Source organism: Candoia aspera, chromosome 14, assembly GCF_035149785.1.
Source record: "Candoia aspera isolate rCanAsp1 chromosome 14, rCanAsp1.hap2, whole genome shotgun sequence".
Classification (NCBI taxonomy): Eukaryota; Metazoa; Chordata; class Lepidosauria; order Squamata; family Boidae; genus Candoia; species Candoia aspera.
Window position 1 is genome coordinate 6,964,372 of NC_086166.1, and position 24,511 is coordinate 6,988,882.

The 24,511-nt window shown below is 45.6% G+C and overlaps 2 protein-coding genes across 2 annotated transcripts; one reads left to right on the plus strand and one right to left on the minus strand.

The window, feature by feature from the left end:
• Positions 1–321: 321 nt before the first annotated feature.
• On the minus strand, positions 322–3,513 carry ANKS4B (ankyrin repeat and sterile alpha motif domain containing 4B). The gene is made up of 2 exons (XM_063315114.1): positions 3,272–3,513; positions 322–1,758 (listed from the first exon to the last, which is right to left on the minus strand). The coding sequence occupies exons 1-2, from the start codon at positions 3,433–3,435 to the stop codon at positions 699–701; spliced, it is 1,224 nt and encodes a 407-aa protein (XP_063171184.1). The 5' UTR covers positions 3,436–3,513; the 3' UTR covers positions 322–698.
• Positions 3,514–4,348: 835 nt separating this feature from the next.
• On the plus strand, positions 4,349–22,952 carry ZP2 (zona pellucida glycoprotein 2). The gene is made up of 18 exons (XM_063315076.1): positions 4,349–4,405; positions 4,944–5,070; positions 6,955–7,041; positions 7,147–7,241; positions 8,389–8,553; positions 9,784–9,828; positions 10,344–10,508; positions 11,533–11,629; positions 12,169–12,350; positions 14,332–14,464; positions 15,477–15,658; positions 15,738–15,829; positions 17,580–17,704; positions 19,703–19,892; positions 20,351–20,486; positions 21,261–21,357; positions 22,164–22,244; positions 22,805–22,952. The coding sequence occupies exons 1-18, from the start codon at positions 4,349–4,351 to the stop codon at positions 22,930–22,932; spliced, it is 2,184 nt and encodes a 727-aa protein (XP_063171146.1). The 3' UTR covers positions 22,933–22,952.
• Positions 22,953–24,511: the final 1,559 nt, after the last annotated feature.

The window sequence follows — 24,511 nt, forward strand, 5'->3', positions numbered from 1 at the left end:
TATGGAGCTAACCTTGACAGAGGAGTGCAAGAACGATTAGGTAAACCTCCAGCTGGCCCTGGGAAGGAAGGAGGATGAGAAAGAAAGTCAAGATTGCCCCACCTTGAATGTTTTTGGGGGCAGAGAGAAACTCAGGCTTTCAAGAGTCTGTTGTTATACCTTACAGCAGTGTTTCTCCACCTTGTCGACTTTAAGATGGGTGGACTTCAACTCCCAGAATTCCCCAGCCAGCCATGAGTTGAAGTCCACCCATCTTAAAGTTGACAAGGTAGAGAAACACTGCCCAACAACAATGGAGTTCTAGTAGCCCTTGTGGTATCTATTTCCTGACCTCGTCTACCTTGGAAAACTGACACAAATCTTGTAATAAATCACAGATTTCCTGATCAATCAATCCCGGCTTCCCAGGTTTGAAACTTCATTGCACACAAGAATGAAGCCTCTCGGATCGTTGTTGTTTGGCGAGAACGAGTGGCAAGGTATAAAAAGCTGGATATTCTCAGGGTTCAAACTCGAGGATTCTTCATTCTGCTCTTCTGAATCAATGGCTACTTGGCAGTGTTGAAGCTGGGAGGTTGTGGTGTTTGCACAGTGGTCATCTCTGGTTCCCACCTCATCCTCCTCAACCTTTACAGAAAACGTAACTCTTTCTGAAGTAGTCTGGTGCAAAACCGTTGACCAGAAGCACTGTTCTTGGTTTATAATTGGGTATCCCTGGCCTGGCCCGGCCTTTCCAAGGCTAGCTTCCTTTTGCTGATTGCATGAAGAATTTTCTTGCGGGGCCCCAGCGGTATCTGAATGCTCTGGAGGTCTTCATCCGAACAAAGGATCAGGGTTTCCAAATCAATGTTTTCTCTCATCAGGATGGGGAGGAATTCCTGGAGGTTCTGGGAGGCCAGGAACACTTCAAGTGGGGAAGCCTGTTCTTTGTCCTCATCCCACCCAACTGCTTCTTCCACCCAGGGGACTTCTGGGTCATTCTCACTGTCCGAACCACCGAGTGGCTCCTTGAACTGAAAGAACTCGGGGATTTGGAAGCCCCTGTCCTCCTTCTCAGGAAGCATGGTCTCTGCCTTTTTGCTTCTGAAGACAAGGTTGCCAAGGCCTGGGCGACTGAAAATGGACCTCTGCCCTAAGTCCTCTGCCTCTTCAGAAAAGCTGGTTTTCCTCTGAAAGCCACCCACAAGGTCTTCCACCTCCTTCTCATGGGACAAATCCATCATGGCTGTTTCTCCGACGAAGCCCTCCTTCTCTGCTCCATGGCTCCTGGATTTGCTGGTGCCAGCATTCTCCTCTTTCTTCCTTGTCTTCAGTTTGAAGGTGTCCTTCAACTGCTTGGGGACAGTGCTGAGCGAGCCCCCTGCAAAGAACTGGGACACTTTCATCTTGGTGGCAGCGCCGCGGCTGGAGTGGACAGAACCTTTGTTGAAGTGCTTTGTCATCTCGAGCTGGTGCTTGTCCTGGCGTTTTTCACACAGGCAGATTTGTCGCTGCACGTCACGTTGGGCCTGAGCTTTCAGACGGGCAACCCGTTTGGGATTCTTGATGTTCTGCTCAGTGGCTGCCTTGTCAAGAATCTGGACGCATTCATACTGGCTCCGACTGGCAGCTGCGTCAAGGGGCGAGCGCATGTCATTGTCGAGGGCGAAAATATTGGCGCCAAAATTGATGAGGAAGGAAACACAACGGGTGTGGCCATTTGAGGCAGCATGGTGGAGCGGTGTGTTTCCCCAGATGTCGCATTTGTTTGGATCACCTCTGAAAGGACACAACACAAAGAACTCAGATCCTGTCAACCTTACCAGATAGACCAGACCAGAAACATGACCAGATGAGTTAATTCTACTTTATTGTAAAGCTACATTAACAGAATCTTGCAAGTCTGAAAGTACAAATCTCCTGCTGTCCCTTTTTACAGCCTGATAAGTTAGGGAAGTTCCTTTCTGATTTTCTTTCTCTTCCCATTAGGCAGGTGTGGGCTTCACCTCCTCTTATCTGATTGTTCCCTAGGCAGCATCTCTTCCCCTGTCTCCCAAGGTCATTCCCATCTACAGTTACATCTTGGGAGCATATGCTTCATGCCATCAAGTGGGTCCAGAAGACTCAACCTGCAAGATCAATAGGTGGCCACCCTTGAAGGTTTGGCAGAGGAGAAGGGAAGGAAACCTCACCACTCAAAACAAATGAATAAAGGTGTTGTGAAGGATGGGACACCCTACAGCTGCCTCCTGATTTCTTCTCTTAGGAATGGATGGAAGTGTAGCAAGAGAGATTGGCAGGGAGAGGATCAGGTGTGCAATGTAACAACCTTCACATGCACACAACACAGCTGCTGGCACTAAATAGGTGTAAGAAAGTAATGCATGGCCCAATTTCCCTGCCCATTATGCAGCTGTGAGCTCCCCTTCCTCTTATCTGATTGTTCCTTAGGCAGCATCTCTTCCCCCTGAGAACTGCACCCAAATTCAACCCAATTCCCCTTTGACAAAGATTTCTGGAGGAAGCTGTATTTCAACAAATGAATGAGCATTGGAGGGAGGTGAAGCAGGTGTTTCTCTGCCCAGCACCAGCTCTAATGCTGATGCAAAGCAATTGAACTGTTTAAAGGTCACATTTATTAGCTGTTGCACATGGCAGATTAAAAAAAAAAAAAGCACACCATATCTAAAAGCCAGCTGGTAATGGTGGTGCTTCCTCCTTCCTTTCGGTGAAGTTTTCACCCTTTTAACCATGTGCTGTTTCTGCAGATCCCGAAGATCTTCTAATCCCAGGCTCTTTTGCACATCCTTGCAAATGGCCTTTGACACATGTGAGAAGGCTTGCCCACCCGCATCAGGTGCAAACACCAGGCTGCGAAGACGAACTCGGGGTTCAGGTTTCTAGCATCTGCTCTGCTGTTCCTCCAGTTTACGAGCTGGTTCACACAACACCTTAAGCCACTGAGCAGCAGGTTTAATTTGGGCTTAGCTAGTCCTGTGGACTAGCCAGCAAACCACAACGTGGGATTTAGCACATTGGATGAACCCACCCAGCAGTAGCCAATTTAGCAAGCCACGGTTATGCAAACCCTGGATAGGTGCTCAGCCTTAACATCTGTGCCCCAACCAAGCACATGTGGGGGCATCACCCCACTGTCCATTCTCCTGCCTTCCCACCCATCACAGATCTGTTCCGAAACCAGAAAGATAACTAGGTTCATTAGGACACCATTAGTTCCTGTTCTTCCCTGAAGAGTATTTGGGATTGGAAACTAAAAATCAGCCCCACTCACCCCCGGCTGCAGATGATTTCCAGAGCTTCGATGTTGCCGTGGTATGCCACCAGCAGAGTGGGTGTCATCCCATCAGCACCTGCAGTGTTCAGATCCTTCCGTGTACTTTCTCGTAGCAATTCAAGGTTGCCATCAGCAGCAGCTTGATGGAAGCGAGTTGACATTTTCCTCCTCCTGGTCGGTCAAAGGGGGCGGCTGAGGCCTGATCCGCCCGCCCAGCGCCAAGCTTCCCCCAAGGCGGGTGCTTAATTGATGACACGGCAATGGCGAGGAAGCAAAGGTTACTCCCTGCAATCTATTTGCATAGAGCATTTCATACTCCAGGGAGCAGGGTGGTTGAACATGCTAGAGCCTTGCCTTTTTTTTTTTTTAATTAAGGGAGGTGTGCCTTTGAGAACTTTACTAGCAGTATCACATTACCTACAAGAGCCAGAAATCAGGGGACTGTGAGTTCTAGTCCCACCTTAGGGACAAAGCTATCTGGGTGACCTTGGGCCAGTCCCTCTCTCTCAGCCCTAGGAAGGAGGCAATGGCAAATTCCTTGTGGAAATGTTGCCAAAAGACAGCATGGATTTGTCTTGTCAGTGTTTCTCAACCTCAGCAGCTTTAAGATGTGTGGACTTCAACTCCCAGAATTGCCCCCCCATCATGCTGGCTGGGGAATTCTGGGAGTTGAAGCCCAGACATCTTAAAATTGCTGAGAAACACTGCTCTGGTGGAATCCTCCTCATTTTTAATTTTTAATTTTTTTTTTGCAAGAACAAATTAAAGCGTTACTTTTGTTCCATACCTCTACACCCTGTCTTTCCCCCCAAGGACCTGGTGGGGATTATAGGAAAAGGTGCTTTTCTGCCTACCCTGACTTATTTTAGAATGCTGGCTGGGGGATTCTGGGAGTTGAAGTCCTTAAAGTTGCCAAGTTTGAAAAACACTGCGCTGGGGCAGGGAAAAAGCAGTTTGCTTTATCTATTTGTTTGTTGCATCACCGAGAGAAGGCGAGCGACGGAGGATGCCAATTTTAGGACTGAAACCGAGATACAAGAACGCGCGATCTGTAAACCCTTTAAGCCTCGCTCCATGGAACGGCCCCGGTTGAAACGGCTGATGCAGGTGGCAGCCCCGGTCCTCCGCACGGTGCCTCGCGAGTAAGTCGGTTGACTCTCTGGGACCCACCCGAGTCGGGAAAGCCGACCTCCGCGCCACATTCACACCAGCCCGCAGGCTTTACGACCCCACCTGGCCCCAGCCTCAACAGCCGGTGGACCGGGCTGGATCCAGGTTTGGGAACTGGGCGGCCCCGACTCTTCTCGTGCAATTCGAAGGGGTTCAGTCGAACTGTGAACAGGTTGCAAGCGTGCCGGAGGATCGGAGTTGCGCGCTTGCAAAGCAATGGCAGATAATGCGATCCAGGATATGGGATGCGGGCGCGCGAGAGAGGAAAAAGCGCACCCGCACACCGGGAGACTCCCCAGCCCTACCGGCAGAACGTGCGAACGTTCCCGGGCTGGGACCGGCGTTGCACCTGCGCGCTGCAAGCACGTTCAGGGCATAAATAAAGTCGGGCCGCGAAGCCGAATTTGCGTGGGCTGGTTTTCCGTCGGGCGGATAGGATGGGGATGCGTGTAGGCTGGGCGCGTTGCAATGCGTGGTAAAGTTTTATTAATTTTTTCAGGAGTGGGAAAGGGCAGGCTGTCGTGTGAATGCGGTCTGGCTGAGCTTGTTTTTCCTTTGCTGTAGGCTCCTGTTCTTTGGCTGTTTTCTGGGCAGTGTTTTTACCTCCGTGGCTCTCGATTTCCCAGGTAACAGGATTTTCTGCTCTTCCTCAGGGATGTGTTGAGAACAAACTGGGTTTGCCCCTTCCAGCCCCGATTCTTCACCATGCTCTGGTTTTGATGGGTAGGCCCTCAAAGCAATGTGCCAAACTATCAATCCTGGTTTATAAACCATGGCTAATCCCAGACCGGACAAACTACATTTTCTCTGGGGTGCCTCGGGTGAGGCTAGGCTGCTAAGCCATGGTGCAGTCTCGTTCCTTTGGCTTGGCATGGGCTGGAAACTTAGCCTTGGTGATGTTAACCTGGTTGGGTGAATGCAGATGGTGATAATCTCCCTTTGCAGCCCAGTTGTAGGATGTGACAGATGGGCTAAATTGTCAGTTTGTCTTAAATCCCCAGTGTTGGTTTGGCTTTGGATTAGCGTGGGTGTGCATCCGACAGCTGTGGTTGTAAACCAGAGATTAGAGCTTAGTCTGCTGTTTAAATGCAGTAGTTGTGGTTTAGACACTAAACTGTGATTCAACTAGCCATGGCTTAGTGTGGTGACAATCTGGCCCATGATGCTCTCCCTGCTGACTTGCCCTGAGCCCATAAAATGACCACCCACGGTATCATCTTGTGTTCTTCTTTGTGATGAAAGGTCCCCTGTGCAAGCACTGAGTCATGTCTGACCCTTTGGAGGTTCTTCTTTAGGTATGTCAATTCTTTGAGCCAAGCAATAGTAGAGCATATAGAACAGAAATGGAGCTCAAGGATGAAGCATCGGGTTGGAGAAGTTCTCTGGACGTGGGTTTTTGTGTTTCATTACCTGCCTGAGCAACATCTTTCATGCTTTGATCTTGGAAACATGAAGCTTGTTAGCTAGTTGCAGGAGAGACTTTTCCAGGATCCAAGTTCTGAAGTTGTTACCTGGGTGAATGATAAAACATCTGCCCATGGAAAAACCCACCAGAGGGTTTCTGCAGTGCAGCATGGAGAAGACATCTAAGATGGGCAAGAAGGGCTGTAACCCAGCTTGTGTAGAGCAATGCCCAGAGAATAGGAGAAATGCAGGCTTGCTGCTTCAAATGGATTTGGGCTACTGGTGATGGGTTGTTCTTCTGGACCTGATGAGCAGATGGCTTGTGTTATGGACTCTAGCAAATTGGCCCAGCTGGGAAAAACAGTGTGGGAGTTGAACATGCCCAAACTGTGCATCCCTAGTCCTGCAAATATATTTATAAGGCTGGTACCTATGTAGGCAAGGATGGGTGGCTAGGAATTCTGGGAGTTGTAGTCCAAGAGAGCTGGAAAACAGCATATTGTGGGGGCTTGTCTTGTTTTTTCCAGAAGAAGCTGCTTCAGCTGTTTAACCAGTTTTTTCTGGAGCTCCAGCATCTCCAGTTAATACAGCAAAGGATGATATTGAGCATTATCAATATTGGGAGAGTCACTAGTACCTGGTGTTTTATAATAATTACTATTTATTTAAATTTATTGGCTGCCCAACTCCAGTTTTATTCTGGCTAACTTGATCTTGCCCTGTGAAGACAGCTGAAAGATCTGAAACTTTTGCTAAGACTTATTTTTGCTTAAAAAAAAAAGAAACTAAGTTCATCCTATGTGACTTAGCAGCTTTCCCTGGCACATGAATCTCAAATGATGCTTATTGGCCTATAGCCAGAAGTACCAGGAACCCAGAGGCTGGGTTTTTGTGCAGGGCCAATCCATGGATTAACCATGGTTTATAGAATAAACCACTACAGTTGGCTTTACTTGACATGTTTGAGAGATGTAGCAAAGAAACTGCCCAATGGATAGATGTGTCATGTGGATTTGCTTATGGAGTCTTAAGGTAAGATCATACTCTGTTGTCCTAGCTTGAATCTTTAAATCCCTTTTCTGTTCAAGGCATATATTTTATTACAGGTACACTGTCTTGCCATGATGATCAGTGGCAAGTTTGGCTTCCAAAGGAACTTGCCAACTCAAGCTTCTGGAGCATAGACATTCTTGGTATGTTTGATGCTTTTTCAACTATTTCATCTCTTTAGTTTTACTTAACCATCACTCAGTTTTAGGAATAGGTTGTGTCTACCCCCTTGTGTGTTTTTTCTTTAGATGGAAACGGGGAAGAAATGGAAGACTGTGATTATCAAATTGACTATGGAAAGCAGGTGTTGATGGTTGAGTCCCAGAACTGTACCAAAATAGAGGTATGCTGTTACGCTGTGGACAATGCCCTCTGGGTGGGTGTTGAAAAAACAAGAATCTTGTGCTTAGGAATTCTGTATCCTTTGGATACAGAAAAAAAAATACATTTGGAGAATGTAGTCTAGTCCATAGGTTCAATTCAATAAAAAAAAAATCAGTTCAGGAGTTCATTGAGGAGCCCTTGTGTAAGTGGATTTTTGTGCATGTTGGATTATGCACCATGGGGATGTGTGCAAAGGAAGCTGCGCCCCCTGGTTAAAGTTGGGATTGCAGAAATCAGGGCTTGTGTATCCTGAGTTAGCCTAACCTTTTTTAACGGTTTGGGAATCTCTTGGTTCAGTGCAACTGGATTATTGGAGTAAAGCCTCTTACTTATCCCGTAGTTTAAAAAAAAAGCTTAGATGATTTAGTCTAGTTTTGACTTAACCTGCGTTCTCAGGCGGTAGAGGCTAATGTCCCAAATCACTGGAGGCCACTGAAGTCTGACCATGTCCTGCTTTCTAGGAAAAGTGTAAAGTCTAACCATTTTGGTAGCTTTCTGCTTTTCTTGAAAGGGTTGCCCATAACTCTGGAATTCTCCACTCAGGATTTTATCCACTGTCCCTAACCTTTTGGCTTCCCGATGTACTTGATTACAGGTCTCAGATTCCTAGTCAGCATAGCTTAGGAGCTGTAGCCTAATACTGTATATCTATTGAAGACTGTGTCTAAAGCAGTGTTTTTCAGACTTGGCAACTTTAAGATGTATGCACGTCAACACCCAGAATTCCCCAGCTAGCATGTTGGCTGGGGAATTCTGGGAGCTAAAGTCATCACACCTTAAAGTTGCCAAGTCTGAAAAACACTGGTCTAAAGGAGAAAGGGTTTGCAAATGCAGAAAAAGAGTGGGTTTTAAAAAAAAAAAAAGCAAAAGAAGAAAACAGGCTGGTTTTCAGAGCTCAGCAATTTCTGAGCAAATCAAAATGATGGTGTCACTTTCTGGACCTCTCCCCCCCCCCAAATGCAAAGCCATAAAGTGGTTTGCCAGGCTTGCGTGATGTGCCAACTCTTCAGTAAAGAACGATCTGCTCAAAAATTGCACTTAAGGAATTCACAGCTTAGTTTGATGCCTGCACCCAGATGCTATCTTTCTGCGGCTTCTGCCCACAGGATAACAAGCATCGCCTGAGATTTAGGGTACAGTTCAACGATACAGAGGGGATAAGCCTCCAGAATGAAACTTACAGCGTGGACTGCGACACCACCCAGGCCGATGCAGCGTTTCCCCGTGGTGGCTTCACCAGTGGTACAAACTGCACCAAAAACTTCATGGCAGTAAGTGTGGCAATGGGGTGGCTGAGAGGTTTAAGCTGTGGAAAAAGCTTTTAGAATACAGGTCATGCTGGCCACACGACCCGGAAAATGTCTACGGACAACGCCGGCTCTAAGGCTTAGAAACGGAGATGAGCACCGCCCCCTAGAGTCGGACACGACTGGACTTTACGTCAAGGGAAACCTTTACCTTTACCTAGTCCTTGACTTATGACTGTTTGTTTAACAACAGTCTGAAGTTACAATGGCCTCAGAATGGGTGCTTTACGGGTGACTCACTAAACAACTGCCCTAAAAATGGTCTAAAATCAGATCTGGTCATGTGATGACTTGACTTACGACCACAACAACTTAAGTTGGAAATTCCTGTCCCAATTGTGGTCCTAAGTCGAGGACTACCTGTATGCCCTTATGTGTGTTGAATAGCATATGCCTTCCATTGTTTTGTGTGCCATTTTCTCTGGAGGCAACTCCAATACATCAGTCCTACTTTCTGTGTGTAGAGCTTCCCCTACCAGCTGAGCATTGTGGAAATTCACATATCTAGATTGGCGGAGTTAGAATAGCATGCTAAGCTAGACTTCAGCGTGGTGGCCTCATTCCTTGCTAACCCGTGGCTTGTCCAGTTGGTTTTCTCCACTTCTTTGACGGCTAGACAAGTTGGAAGGAGGGGAGAAACAGATTAGGAAGATGGGTTGTAACAATAAGATGGAGTTAGAACAAGCCAGGATACAACTACCCATAAAACCTGGTTTTCAGTTGGGCTTTTTGCCAACTTAAGATGTGTTTTCTGTCTTGAATTTGCAATTTGGGCTAAGTGAAAAACAAGTGCTTTTCAGCACAGAGGGGTGTGTGTGTACAAACTTCACACCTATCTGCAGTTTGTGCTGCTGAATGCTGGGGAAAGCCGTGGCTTCGTTGAAGAGTTGGAGATGGGGATGTGTCTGTTCTCTGACATGCTCCAAAAGACCTTTGCCAGATTATTTTCAAAGCATTGCAGGGCCTTGCTATTCATGTTGCTTTGGGGTCAGAGAATCTGGTGGTTTTGTCACAGAAAATCTCACAAGGGCTAAGCAGGAAGTGAGCCTCAAACTGAAAGACGATGAGAGTTGTTTCTGAAAAAAAAACTGCAGTCGACAAACAGTGCAAGTTACGATGATGTAAATGAAATAATGCCTTTTTCTGTCTGTGAATTTTCTTGATTATGGGTACCAACATGTCCTCCTTTTCTAGGTTACATTCCCAAGGCTGATTCCCAGGTTCCGTGATGAACACACGGTATGTAATCCAAGTTTCTCAGGCAAGCCAGTTTAATCACCTTTAAAAAGATAATGCTAGAAAAAAATCTGTACCTGTGCATGCTGGCCGGAGTCCCATTCACATTGTCACAGTGATTTGTTGGATGCTGGTAGAGCTTATAGTTCAATCACCGCTGTTGACACAAAAACTGTGGTTTAGTAGAGGAAAAATCTGGATTTGTCTCCCGTATTTCGACGAGACTTGTGGTTTTACTTTAAAGCCTCGAAGAAGGTATGAGTTGGCTAATAATGGGACTAATTGTTTTTAGACTGCTGTGTTTTGAGATTAAGAATGATCTCAGAAGGGGTCCTTCTGCACAGATGGTGGTGATTTTTCGGGAGGGACACTACCTCAAGGGTCCACTTCAATCAATTACTTGGTTCACTTTTAAAACCGCTGCCTGAGTTTGGAGAGCAGATTCCGAAACGTGGTTAGTGCCAGCCTTGCTTGATCCAGGATCTTTCCTAAGGTTGTAACAGAGTGGCTTTTCGTAGGCTGCCGAGTCTCCGATGGAGTGGGTTGTATCGATGGAGGACAGCACCCAAACGCACCGGTGGAATCTCAGACAGGCCGTGCAGCAAGGCTACACCTTTCTTTCAGATGACAATCATTTCACCTTCCAAGTCCCATTCAGTGCTAAGGGAGTCACGGTTTACGAGGTACAGGAAATTAGAAATACGGCTAGGGGTCCCAGGGGCAGCCAATTCCCCAAATTCGGACCCACTCCTGCAATGCTGAGCTTTGGGGAGGGCTTTTATTGTTGATGATTGATTACACTTTCTTTCTTAGTTGAGCTGTGGTTTTTTTTAGAATGGGTGGCCTATACACTGATGACAATGATGTAGTAATCTAGGGGTGGGCAGCCTCTCTCTCTAATGGTTTGGGAGAAATGTCAAGAAGATGAATTCTAGGAGTTGAAGTCCATGCCTCTTAAAGCTGCCAAGGTTGAGAAACACTGCTCTAAGTGTCTGTCTCTTTTCTTCTAAATTAAATGAATCCTGTTTTAAGTTTATAGTGCGCCTTTCATGTGCTCCTGTCTCCAAATGGTATGGAGCTGAAATTTCCCTTTGCTTTTAGAGGGAGGCCACCAAGTGGGATGCCATTAGCTATTCTTCATGTGACGCTTCCATAGGATGGGTGAATGTGGTCTTTTCCACAAGAGCCCCTCTTTGATTCATCCATCTTAAGGATTCTCCTGTGGATTCCGATGTATCAGATGTCCCCGCTCCCCCCGTTGGGTTCATACCCAGAATACTTAAGAACTTCTTGTACTGGTTGGAAAATAGGGATTTGCAATGCTCGTCCATTTGAGAACAGAATGCTCTGAAGAACTCTGAAATGGTCCGTTCCTCTTTTGGACCCTACCATTCTGGGGGGTAGCTTAGGAGTTTCCAGAAGTAAGCCTTCCCTCTGGAGGCAGTTTGAGTTGTCTTGGAGCTCTGGATGAAACAGACCTGTTTTGGGCTGGACCACCCCAGGATGCCTCAGGCTGCTTCCAATTTGGAGTTCTCAACAGCTGATCCTCCCTGCTAGAAGCTAAAAGAGCATTCCAGAATGCTCCGTTTGGAATGGATGGGTTTTGCACATTCCTGCTAGGGAATGCAACCTGCTTTGGGATTGTATATTGGCATAAAGCAGTTTCCTAGAATGTTAAAGCGTGAAATGTCACTTAATGTCTTGCAGCAAGATGGCCACATGTTGTACACAGCAGCCATCAAGCTAACCTACGGGCCACCGGAGCAGCGTCTGACTGTGGAATCGAGAATGATCTGTGCCCCAGGTGAGAACTTGGTGTTTCAAATGCTCCGCTTCTAAATTGGATATAAAGATGTTGGCTTCAAACTGGGCTTTCCATCTATAGCTTTCTCATGTTCTTACCCATAAGCTGATTCTGCCCATCCCTTCCTTTAACTTGCATACTTCTTTCATGAAAGAAAACTCATACTTTCCCTTTTCTTCCTTCCTTGACCCAAATTTGTTTTCCCATGGGATATGGAAGTGGATTAATTGAATCCTGACACTTAGTTGGGCTCACTACAAAACATGAACATGGTTTGTGGCTTAGCGTGTTGTGTGTAAATGCAACAACTATGGTTTGTAAATCATGGTTTGTGGTACCATATTAGGCCTGAACACAGCGATACTGGCTTATATTGTGGTTTAATGCTTTTGACAGACCAGCTTTTTGGAAGGAGGTATACATCCTTCTTAACAGAATTCAGGTTCTTCTTGAAGCACCTCAATGTGCAGTAGACCATCACAGCCTTGGAGAAAAGACGTGGTTTGGAAAAACTTCAATTATTTTTTCCCCCTTTCCAGGCCCAGCAGTCTGCAATTCGACCCACATGATGATGATGCTCCCAGCTTTCCCAGGAAAATTGACAGCTGTTGCTCTGAATGAGAAGAACATTCCAGTACCCCAACTTCAAGCCAGTGGCATTGGTGTGGACACCAGAAGGGGAGTGAAGCTGTACATTCACAAGAGACTTCTGAACACCCGTGTGAGTTCCTTGGACTGGAGGAGGTACCCCTTGAGGCAAATGTTGGGGTTGTCTTGGACACCCCACAACTGTCTAAAAGTACAAGAGTGAGAAAATAGCAACTTTTCAAATTCATTTATTTGGAGGTCATGATCTAACAGAACATAATTGTTCTAGGAGTCTTTGTTGTTCTGTGGTGGACCACTTACTTTATGTGCTGGAGGTCTTCGATTCAGTCCTTGGTAATTCCAGTTAGTACTGGAGCAATTTTTTGTGTAAATCTTTAGGGCAGTGTTGCTCAACCTTGGCAGCTTTAAGATCTGTGGACTGGCTGGGGAATTCTGGGAGTTGAAGTCCATACATCTTCAAGTTGCCAAGGTTGAGCAATGCTGCTTTAGGGCAGTGGTTCCCAACCTTTTTGGCACCAGGGACTGGTTTCGGGGAAGACAATTTTTCTATGAATTGGGGGGGGATGGTTTGGGGATGATTCAAGCACTTCCTCTTTTTCCCGACCTTTTATTCTTTTTTCTTCGTGCCGTTTGGAGATAGCAGCCAATGGGCTTGCTTTCTCTGATGGGAGGCGGAGCTCAGGTGGTAATGCTAGCGATGGAGAGCAGCTGTAAATACTCAGGCTGTAAATTCGCTCACTTGCTCACCTCCTGCTGTGCGGCCCGGTTCCTAACAGGCCATGGACCGGTACTGGTCCGCTGCCCGGGGTTTGGGGACCCCTGCTTTAGGGAATCAGTCCCCTGGGCTTCTGAATCTCACAAATGTGTGTTTTACTTCATTATGGTTTGTTGAAGTGGCTGAGTTCACACTCTAGTTTGTGAAACACAGTGGCCAAGTTAATATAGCAATGCTAAGCCCAAACTGAGCACATGATGGATGGGAGCAGAATCTGCTGTCACAGTTAGCTAAGTTTCTTTATTAATGTCAACATAATTTTGGGTCTTTCCCATTTGCACCTTGCCAAACACAAACAGGCCCCACTTGCTGGTTTATTTCATATCTTCATGATGTTGTCTTCATCCCCAGCCGAGGAGCAAGACAGCTGTGTCTTCTTTAGTTATGCTGGTGTTTTCGTCATTCCAACCCTACTGAAGGACAGCTTGAGATGTGGAAAACGTGGCTTGGGATGACCAAAGAAAGTTGGAACTGCAATGACCAGCAACAGAGAGAAGATATTGTAGAGGGAAGAGGGAATGGCCTTGAGGGACAGGAGGAAGAAGTGCTTGCAAGGCAATGGTCAGATAAAAGAAACTTGAGTGCAGAGCAGAACTGTAACATGCCTAAATGACTCAGACAAGCCCCTCCCTAATTCACATGAAGATGGAGGGAGAGGGGAGGCGCATTCGGTTTTGCATGACTCTGTTCCTATAACTTTACAATCAAAGTAGTATTGGCCTACATGACTTTGGTTTCCTAGCCTGGTCTACCTTGAAGGGCTGACAGATATGGATCAACAAAGGAGCCACCAACATTTCATACCACTCTAGTTTTTCTACCAACTCAGGAATGGGTGGACAATACTTCAGCTCAGTGGTCTGGAAAGCCCGGTTGCATCTGGGTGATATACATGTGCGTGATCATTAGAAATACACAGTTAAGAATACAGTCATAGTAGGTGGGTTCTCTAGGTTTCAGGGGAACCAATACTGGGTTTTCTGCAGACAGTCTGTTGCTCCTTGATGCAGTGATTGATGCAACGGGTGCCCCACCTGATTGATGATTAGTGGCTTGTGGGTTACTGTCCCAAATATTTTATTTTGGGGTCTTGAGCTTAATGGACTGGCTTTTTGTTTAAACAAAAAACAGTTACAATGATTGAGAGTCAGTTGGGAGGGTGAAAATTGTCCTGGGCTTGCAGGAGGTCCTAGAGTGTGTCACAGTATGGACTATCTGTTGATTAGCCATCAGTTCTGGGTTACTCGCTTCTCTCTCCTAGTGGGAAGATTGTTGAAATTCTGATGAAAGTGATGGAAAATGATCTCTGATTTTCCAGGCCTACCGAGATGATGATTGCTCAGGTTTTCAGTTGTACATCTCGTCTTTGAAGTTGAATTTTGACTACCGTGGAGAAATAGCCACCATGATTAGCTACCCGGAGTGTCCTTGTGAACCAAATGCACTGATAGGTAAGGATTTTAATATCATTCTTAGAAATATATTTTCAAATGTGGCCTGAGAAGGGTTAAGCATCCTACCCTAGTTATGGGCCAATCTTCAGAAGCCCCAGGGCAGGGAACATGCTATGTGCACCTTTCTAACATAATTTACACAAAAATTACATACCTTTTGGCCTTATTAGCTTACCTTCTGCACAATGAGCTGATGTGTGCTTGGCTTCTGTTGAATTTAGTCCCCTTAGCAATTTTCAGCCCCCACCTGCTCTTTTCTCCCAGTGATTGAGTGAGAGTTAAATCCATAACTTCAGGGCTGCCCTCTGTGTAGAATGAATTCGGGTTTTGTATTTAATCACAGGCAGATTGTTTGTGCAAGTTGCCGCAGAAGAGAGGCTTTGGAAGTCCCAGGGAGAATGATCAATAGGAAAGAAAAACACTAAGTTAGGAGGGAGGGGTTGGTTATGTGGAGCTTGCTTGTTTAAATGTGGGGGACCACAATATGCCTGTAGATCTCTCCTTTGATGCAGGCTTCCTGTTCTGCTTAATTTTTTAAAGGATTCTTTTCATTCATAAAAAGAAGCTGGCACACTCCAGAGCACCAGCTTCTGTGATCTTCTTTAATGTAATATGTCTCCCATGAAACCTTCATCTGCGTCACCACCCTGTCTTCCCCATACCACATCCCTAGGTGTTTAAATTCTACTTCAGCTTAGCCACTCCACACATCTGATTAAGTGAACCGCAACTCACAAATGTTTGTGCTTCATACTAAAGTTTGTTAGGCTTAAAAGGAGCCCTAATCTGACAGGCGCTGATGATGTTCCCTAGTTAGGTAATGAAACATCTGCAACCAGAGTCGTCGCATGTGAGATGGGCGGTAGAGAAATTTGACAAAATCAACCAACCAACCAATTTAGAGAGGATCAAAAACTCCACAGTTCAACCCTGGGCTACAGATGTTCTCTTCAGTTCAACTAATGGTGGCTTAGCATGGTGTGTGACTTAATCCCCACTTTCATTACAGCCACCACATGCACGCAAGATGGATATATGGACTTTGAGATAGCAAGCAGCAGTACGAAACCAGACTTAAACCTGGATACCCTCAGGCTTAGAGACCCAACCTGTGGGCCCGTCTCCCGGTCGCCTTTGAACGACAGAGTCCGCTTCCGAGTGCCACTGAATAGTTGTGGGACCAGGCCAAGGGTGAGTTCCTTCCCAGGATGAAGCCCAACCAGTTCTCCTGCTTCACTGGACACTCAGACAGCTTCTTTTGCATTTCCAGGTTGATGGTGAGAAGATGGTTTATGAAAATGAAGTGAGTGCGCTTTGGGCAGATCAGCCCCCACGCTGGATCTCCAGGGACAGTGATTTCAGGTGAAGCTGGCTTGTCTTTAGGAGCGTGTGGAGATCAGAATATCTTCGCACTGTTAGCTTTCTGTTGGTATTTGCACTTTTCCATTTACGGCTAACTCCCAACAAACTTAGCTTGGAGTTTCAAAATAGTGGCCGAGACCAGGGTTAGGATTGCAAAAGTTTGGCAATATGCATTGAAGAGAAATACAATAAAATTTTTATTTTACAGATTCCCCCCCCCCCAATTCAGTGAACTTTGGAGGCAATGGACAAAATTTGAATTCAGACTTTACCCGCCCCCCCCAAAAGTGCATTGTTTCTGAACTAGTGCAGGCAATGTTGATACAGTATATGCCATCGACATAAATTATGTAAAATTTATGTAGCTACATAAAAATGGATTTAATGAATATCCTCCCCCTTCCCCTATCCCAGTTGGTTCATGACTGAAAGCAAGAAAGCAAAAATATTTCAGAAAAGTAGTTTTTGACTTACGACCATTCGTTTAGCAACTGTTCAAAGTTATGACAGCACTGGGAAAAGTGACTTGTGACCGGTCCTTGCACTTATGACCGTCTCCGCACCCCCCAGTTATGTGATCAAAATTCAGGCCTTGGCAACTGGCATGTATTTACAACGGTTGCACCATCCAGGGGCGGGTCACATGATTGACATTTGCGACCTTCCCAGCCAGGTTCCGACAAGCAAAATCAGTGGGGAACTACAAGATTCACTTAATGACCGTGGTGATTGGCTTAACCATGACAAAAAAGGTCGTAAAATCGGGTGTGGTCATAGGATGCCTCACTTAATGACCACGCTGCTTAACAATGAATTTTCTGGTCCCTATTGTGGTTATAAGTCGAAGACTACCTGTACTGCATAATCATCATCACTGGGTGGCATGTCTGCTTTGCACATTTCTAGAAGCAATCCTCCTGCATTTTCAGTTAGGATTATAGTTTACAGCCCAGTTTTTGTGCTATTGTATAAATCATGCATTTGGATGTACGCTAATCTTAAGACTGTAGTTGGTAGACCGCAGTGGCTTGCTTTCATTTGACCCACTAAGCCAAAACGCCCATTATGGCTGAGGGTGATGTGTGAACCCAGTCACGTAAGAAATACGCTAGCATTCTTTAAATGCAAGAGGTAAGAATAATGGAATTGAAGCTAGAGAGTTACTTCTTCCCCCCTAAATTGGCTATGAAATGAGATTTTATACATCCGGAGTGGTGGATGGTTGAGGAGAGACCTTTCGACTAAGACATTAGAAGGCACGGCACTCTGGCTGGATCTTGGGAGGGAAATCAAATCTTTGAATGCAGATGAACTAGGAAAATGATCCCCCCTGCACACACACACACATATTTGGGAGGCAGTTTATGACCTGAATAACGGCAAATGCAAATTGTGGCAAACCGTACTTGGAAACACAGAAGTTCAGGTTGTGATTTTTGTGCAGCTGATGGCACGTGCACCTTCCTGCACGCTTGCAGTGGGCTGTGGGAATGACCTTGGGGGAGAGGAGGAATGCCGCAGCCAGGGCAACGGTCAGATAAGAGGCAGATGAGCCCACAGAAGGAATGGGAGTAGAGAAAGCGTCTCTGAAGGGACCCTCCCTAGTTCTCTGGAAAATAAAAGCAAGACCTTTCTGACTTGCTAGATTCTGTTACTGTAACCTTACAATAAAGGTAGTGTTAGTACTCACGGTTTGGGTTTCCTGTCTGGACTACCTCGAAGGGCTGACGTGACTCAACTCTTCTTCCAGGTTGACAGTGGTGTGCTCTTACGAGGGTGACGATGCTTTCTTGAATGTCAAGATAAGCACCCTTCCGCCTCCTGAGTCTGTAATCAACCAGGGTCCACTTTCCCTAATTCTTCTCATTTATCCAGGTGAGAGGTCTTAATTCATGGCTAGGTGCTGCGGGATGTTTCTTCATTGCAATTTCACTCCTTGTTATATCCAGTATCTAGAGCAGTGTTTCTCGGTCTTTGCAACTTTAAGATAAGTGGACTTCCGCTCACAGTAGAAATTGGGACAGTGAGAAACTCAAGACAGCTGTTATTTTACCCCACAACAATAAAGTAGCATTCCCGCAGCATCTGTTTCTTGACCTGGCCTACCTCAAAAGGCTGACACGCTTTTAGCAGACTTGAGATGCTGCAGGGGAAAAAAATTCTGTCCGGACATTTTCCTAGAACAGAGGACAAAGCCAATGTATCCGAAGTTATCTGGAAGAAGCACTTTAAAAGGACCAAAACAAGAGTTAAATTTACACACTTTGGTGATTTCTGTGATTGGTGTAATGACATGATTATACAAGTGACCCAAACGGATGCAAATGATGTCATTTGACTTCTAATGGACATTTGGAAAGAAAGGGCGTGCCCAAATGGTCCATTAAATTGAAGCCTGGCTTGAGTATGCCGTTAATGCATGTAAACGTAATTATATGCGCATCGTTTTTCCCCTCTGTATCCTCATGCATGCGTTAAAATGCTACTGAACTAGAAAGTCACAGCAAGCTGAGAAGCTAAACTAGCATAAAACTGCCTGCATGATGTTTTCCACTTTGGAAATACTGAAATCCAGTTTTAACTGCCTAGAGTCCATGGGGATTGAAGCGATGGATAAATTGCATCAAATCAAATAAAAAAGTGCTGAGAGAAAGGATTTTGGAAGCATCTGTAAAAAAGAAACGGAATGCCTGAACTGAATGGGCTAGTGATGCTGAAGCATCAAACGCCGGCTCAGAAGCAGAATCTTGACATGGGTATAATTAGTGTCATGAGCACTGAAGGCGAGCAGGAGGGGGCCCCTATCCAGGGGGGAAAATGCATGCGTAGTACTGAGGAGTTAAGCAGCCATTCAAAGAGACACAGATCAGACCCGCCTTAGCCTTTGGGGTTTATCTGTCTGGGTTTTTCCCACGCTTCTTCAGTTTGTTAGGATTCTGTCTTATGTAACAGTAATAAACACCAGAGACCTACTCCTTGTCTCAGCGTGATTTCTGACTGTTAGGACAATTAGGCTGTGTTTCAGCTCTAGACTTAATAGCCTGGGAACACTTGTTGAAGGGTGATGCATATTTATTTCAGTCTTTCCAAGATGTAGAAAGCCAGTGGGGTGGGGCGTGGTTAAAATCCAACCCTGTTGGTAGCTCTGTTTGTTACGTCCTTCTACTAGACCAGCTTTTCTCAACCTTTTGGCCCTGGAGGAACCCTTGAAATATTTTTCAGGCCTCAGGGAACCCCTGCCTGTTCAGGCTCAAAAATAGGCTAGAAGTTTCCAAATTATTATATTCGTTTCATGGGTAGGCCTGTAGATGTGCATGAACAGCGTTCTTAAAATAAGAATGAAACTTACCTTTTTAGTGGGAAGTTGCCTGAATCTGAAATATTTTTTTAAATAAATCGTGGTCTCCCAGGGAACCCCTAGTGACCTCTCGCGGAACCCAAGGGTGCCACAGAACCCTGGTGGAGAAACCCTGTGCCAGACTGAGGGGGCCCTGATCAGACTGGGAAATGCTTTCCCTGAAACCTGGCTTGCAAAAGGCAAGCCTGTTTCACCCTCCTTCTGGGGAAACCAACAGCCAGGAGGGACAAGCTTTGTTAGCATCTTGCTCTTTAGCAACATAACAGCTGTGTTCTCACGATACAGGTCAGCTGTTTACTGAATTAACTCCACTTTTGTTTTGCATGGTATACTGATTCATCTAACCAAGCATTCTGGGTTTCCACTGTATGCTGAGCCCCCAAGTCGTGACCTAGCCAACCTTCTAGGTCTCTAATTGACTTGATTAAGCAGGTTGTATGAATGCAACCAGGGTTGGGTGTCTGTTAGCAACCTGGGCAGAAATAATCAGTTCCAGATGGTTTCCTGTCTTGCAGATAAGTCCTACTCAGTTCCTTACAGAGACGACCAGTATCCGATTGTAAAATACCTGCGGCAGCCCATTTTCCTGGAAGTTCAAGTACTCAACCGCAATGATCCAAACATTCACTTAATGCTGGACGATTGCTGGGCTACCCCATCCTTAGAGCCAGCCTCTTTGCCACGCTGGAACATTGTGGTGGATGGGTAAGTGGTGGTTGACCGATACTGGCATGCTGGAAAAGGAACGGGGGGAAGGCTCTTGAGCCTGTCACCAAATCAACCAAAATGAAAACCTGGCCAAGTTTAACACTCAACCGGGTTTATGTTGTAAAAATGCAGGCATTGGGCTTATACCTGACCTGGTTAAGGAACAATGCTATGAATGCAGCTGGAGAGCTGTCAGCTAGCTGAGCACACATTCGCTGAGTGTATTGCGCCAACCTTGTGCAAAAAGGTTGGATTAATTGAGGGAAGCATGGTTAACACAGCTTTAGGTTGTAACAGCATAACCAATCCCTGCGCACAGGGTTGGTTGGTTTGTTTTTTGCAAAAATGCACTGCTCTGCTCGTAGCCTCTAACTTGTCCTGCAGGTCTTCAAAAGACAAGAATGCACATTTCAGAAGGGGATGTGTGATTAACACTGATTTGCTTCCTTTTGTAGATGTGAATATGAGCTTGACAGGTACAAAACCGTCTTCCATCCAGTGGGCCCAGCGGTCAGTTACGCTAATTTCCGCCAAAGATTTGAAGTGAAGGCATTTGCTTTTGTCTCCAATGGCAAAGCCCTGCCCAGCCTAGTGAGTTGCGGCCGAAAATTCTTGCAAGGTTGATTTCTGCATGTGAGAAATACAGCAGTAATTGGGAAATCGCTTCTGTAGTTGGAATGGCCAATATTTGCCCCCCAGTTATTCTTTGTGTCAGTCCCCAGAGCCCTCTCCCACGTACGACCAGAATCATCTGTATGGTTGCTGAAAATTGCTAGAGGAACTTGCTATGGTTTTACAGCAGAAAATTGATTAGAAGAACCAAAACCCTTCTCTGGACAAAATGGGAAATTATTTGGCACAGCCATTTGAAACCTTGTCCACTCCACTGTGTTCAGAAAATGGTTTGGGGGAGTTGGCAAAACAGAGAAGGATCTGGACCAGCTGGAAGATCTTCCTAGTCAATCTGGCTATATTCTCAGGCAGGGGATATCAAACTAGAGGCCCTGATGCCCCCTCCTCCCCCCGGGGATGATGAGTCCCTTAGAAATGGGTTGCCAAAACCTTTTGTAAGCTGATCAGGCTTGCTCAGATGAAGTGGAAGCACTGTTAAAACTCATTCTTTTTCTTGGGCAAGCTCAGAGAATCCTGGAACTAGTTTTGAGGGAGGGTTGAACCCATTGGTCTTGCCGTCTCTCAAAACCACCTGCCAGCTATAGCAGTTAGTGGATTATTTCTTCAGCTTTATTCTTGGGGGCAGGCTGCATAAATTCATTGTAGATTTGGGGTACCCCTGCTCTGTTCTTTACTCCTTAGTTGATCCACAGGAGCTGGTGGGCTGACAGCTATCCTTTTCTATCCCCTTAGGTGTACTTCCATTGCAGCATTATCATCTGTGATAGACAGTATCCAGATTCTCCTCTGTGTTCTACCCGATGTCCTCGTCCTTCCAGAAAACGGCGAGGTAAGGGATTCATCCTGAAAGGTCTTAGTTGAGAGATAGGCCAACAAGGAACATAAATATGAACCTAAGAAGGATTACAAAGGTTGTAAGAGCCAATAATTAAAGTTCAGGACATGCTTCAGCTCCAAGTTTTCCCATTATCAGTGAAGAGACTTGCCCCCCAACGAGATCATACGAAGACGGGAGGAAAATCAGAAACTTTCTCTGGAGTTGAGTTTCTGGTCTAGTCTCCCTAGTGGGGCTGACAGATGGGAGATCAGTGCAGTCTCATGTTTACATGATTCCTACCCTGAACGTGTGGCTAAGCTAGCGCATGCTTTAAATTTGCTTTCTGCACTTAACTCTAATCTGGTAGCTTCTAGATCAGCCATTCACAACCTTTGGGCCTTGGAAGAACCCTTGAAATATTTTTCAGGCCTTGGGGAATCCCTGCACATTCAGGCTCAAACAGAGGCCAGAAGTTACAAAACTATTATATTCGTTTCATGGGTAGGCCTATATAAATGCATTAACAGTGTTCTTAAATTGAACATGAAGAATGAAACTTGCCTTTTTAATGTGAAGTTGCCCAAATTGGAAATAATTTTTTAAAGAAATCATGATCTCCCAGAGAACTCCTAGTAACCTCTCATGGAACCCGAGGGTGTCACGGAACCCTGGTTGAGAAACCCTGTTCTAGATGGATCAAGATGCCAAATCCCAGAATCCCCAAGAATTCTGGGAGATGAAGTCCCATCATATTAAAAGGTGGCATAGTCTTAGAGGCGACTAAGTAGAATGCAATATTTGTCATTCTCTGTTTGCAGAAGAGGCAACAGAGAAGTCTGCTGTTGTGACTCTGCCACATGCTGTCATTTTGGTACCAGAGGAGCAATTTAAGCTGCAAGGTACGTGCGTGCTTCTTATAGTAATTGTGGGAGGAGACTGTTAGGGTTACAAACACCATTGGTGGTAAGTTATGTGAATACAGCAGAAGGAACAAGAGCAGTGTCAAAAGTCCAAAAACAGTGCAGTGGTGCGCTTGTGAATCAGAGCAGACTGAATTTCTCTTTTGAGGGAGACGGGCGGTGATGAAATTTGAAATATAAATAAATAAATAAATTTCAGTTTGTGATCTGCTCCAATTCAGATTTAGGATTTGAATTGTTGGAATCAATTTGCGGTTTTGGAAAAGGTGTGCTTGCAGATGCCCCAAAGTTCCTTGAATTTTTTGGATGGTTTGAAAAGGTGGAGTCCTTGGTGCCCTCTGAGCTTGGCTGTTGGCTTGCAGACGTTTCATCACCCGACTATATATATAGAGAGGAAGAGCTACTTGGTGGGAATCTGTTAGGATTGTTTTTGGTTTTTCTTGTATACCACCACAAATCCATACTGAGTATAATAGTGGAGAATTTTCCCCCCCCCAAAATCTGATTATTTCCCTATTCATGTGTCCATCCTTCTGTAGGCCAGCAGAAGCTGAGTGTCGAGATGTGGATCACGGCTTCCTTGATAGCTGTGTTTGCCTTTTTGGCTACTGCTTCTGTGGTCCTAACTTTGTTCAGAAGGTGGAAAGGATCCGGCTTGATGAACTGAATAAAAAGAGCCGTCGGTTACCTGGATGCGTGGGTGAGATTATTTCCCTGTGGTCTGTTGGATTCATTTGCTTGTCTCCAGGAACCAGAAGGCTTGAGAGAAACACTAGCCTTTCTTTTAATTAATACATCATGAAAGTAACCACTGGAAGGGACTTACCCCCAAGAACATAAAGAAATTCTATAGATTGGGGGCATAAACTGGGGAGAAAGATAGGGAGGGGAGAAGGGTTCAGTTAAGATCTGTAGATGAGCTGTAGATCTAAAGTTCCTTGCTCCAGCAGGAAGAAATCTCTTCCTCCTGAAATCAGAAACGGCAGCAGTGAGGGTTCTTGAAATGAAAATTAAAGGTAAAGGCTCTAGTAGTTGAGCTGGATTCGAGGAGGCGTTCCTGTTTCCTTTGCAGCAGTACAGATGTGGTTTGCCAGTGCCTTTCCCGAGATGCTTTGGACTTCCCAATTTAACCAACAGCCCTGGAACTTTGTGGTGGTCTCCCATCCATGCATTAACCAGCTCTGACCTTGTTTACCTTTCCAGAATCAGCCCACATTGGGGGCTACCATCTGCTTGTCCATATGAAAGGAAAGATATTATCTAAACTAGCCTGAGATATCTGTTTCCTTCTACGTCTTCCACCTATGTTCACCTTCCCCAATTGCTGTGTCCCATCACCTGCATGGGGAAGCCCATCTCCTGCAGCTTTTGAGGGCTAAAGACACTTAAATGGCTCTTCAGGTCGCTGAATATCTTGCCCTGTTCACAAGACACCCTTTTGCCTGGATTGGCTCTTAAGGGATGCAGTGTTCAGTGGTCAAGTATAATTTTCCACAAATTTGAGGTACCACTTGCTGCCATGGCTGGTGGTGTGACCAAGGAGAGAGAGACTCTGAGTGGCCGAAGATGTTCATGGGCCTCCATAAGTTATAACATACATATACGTATACCCGTTCAATTGTGTCTGATTCTCAGACTGCCCGGACAGGTCCCTGCATTTTCCTTGGCAAGATTTTTCAGAAGTGGCTTGCCATTGCCTCCTTCCTAGGGCTGAGAGAGAGTGACTGGCCCAAGGTCTCCCAGCTCGCTTTGTGCCTAAGGCCGGACTAGAACTCATGGTCTCCCGATTTCTTGCCTGGTGCCTTAACCACTATTAGATCAGCGGAATAAATGCTCCCCACTCTGTATGGCCAGGGATTTTCTGTGCAAATGTAATTTTTTAAAAACACAGCTAGAGAACTGAACCTCCAAGACATTCACGTTATTATTTCAGGACCTTTGATAGCAGGATCACTTTTAAAGGCATCGCTAGAGATCTAGCAAGTAAACTCTACTAGGATCAAAGCATTTGTCAGATGCTCCACGCTGAAATAAATTTGGCTTGGAGTTGTCATTTCTGCTCAGAAGGTTTGCCCTGTGGCTAACAGTTTGGAACCTTCCCTGTAGCACCACAATCAAGTGGAACATGCTAAAAATCAGTTTTGCCCTTTGGTGAGCTTCAATCCTGCTGGCTCACAAGGCAGCTTGGCTTGAAAAAAATGGCATTTTCCCCTTCCCTCTCTCATTATTACTTTTATATGTAACAG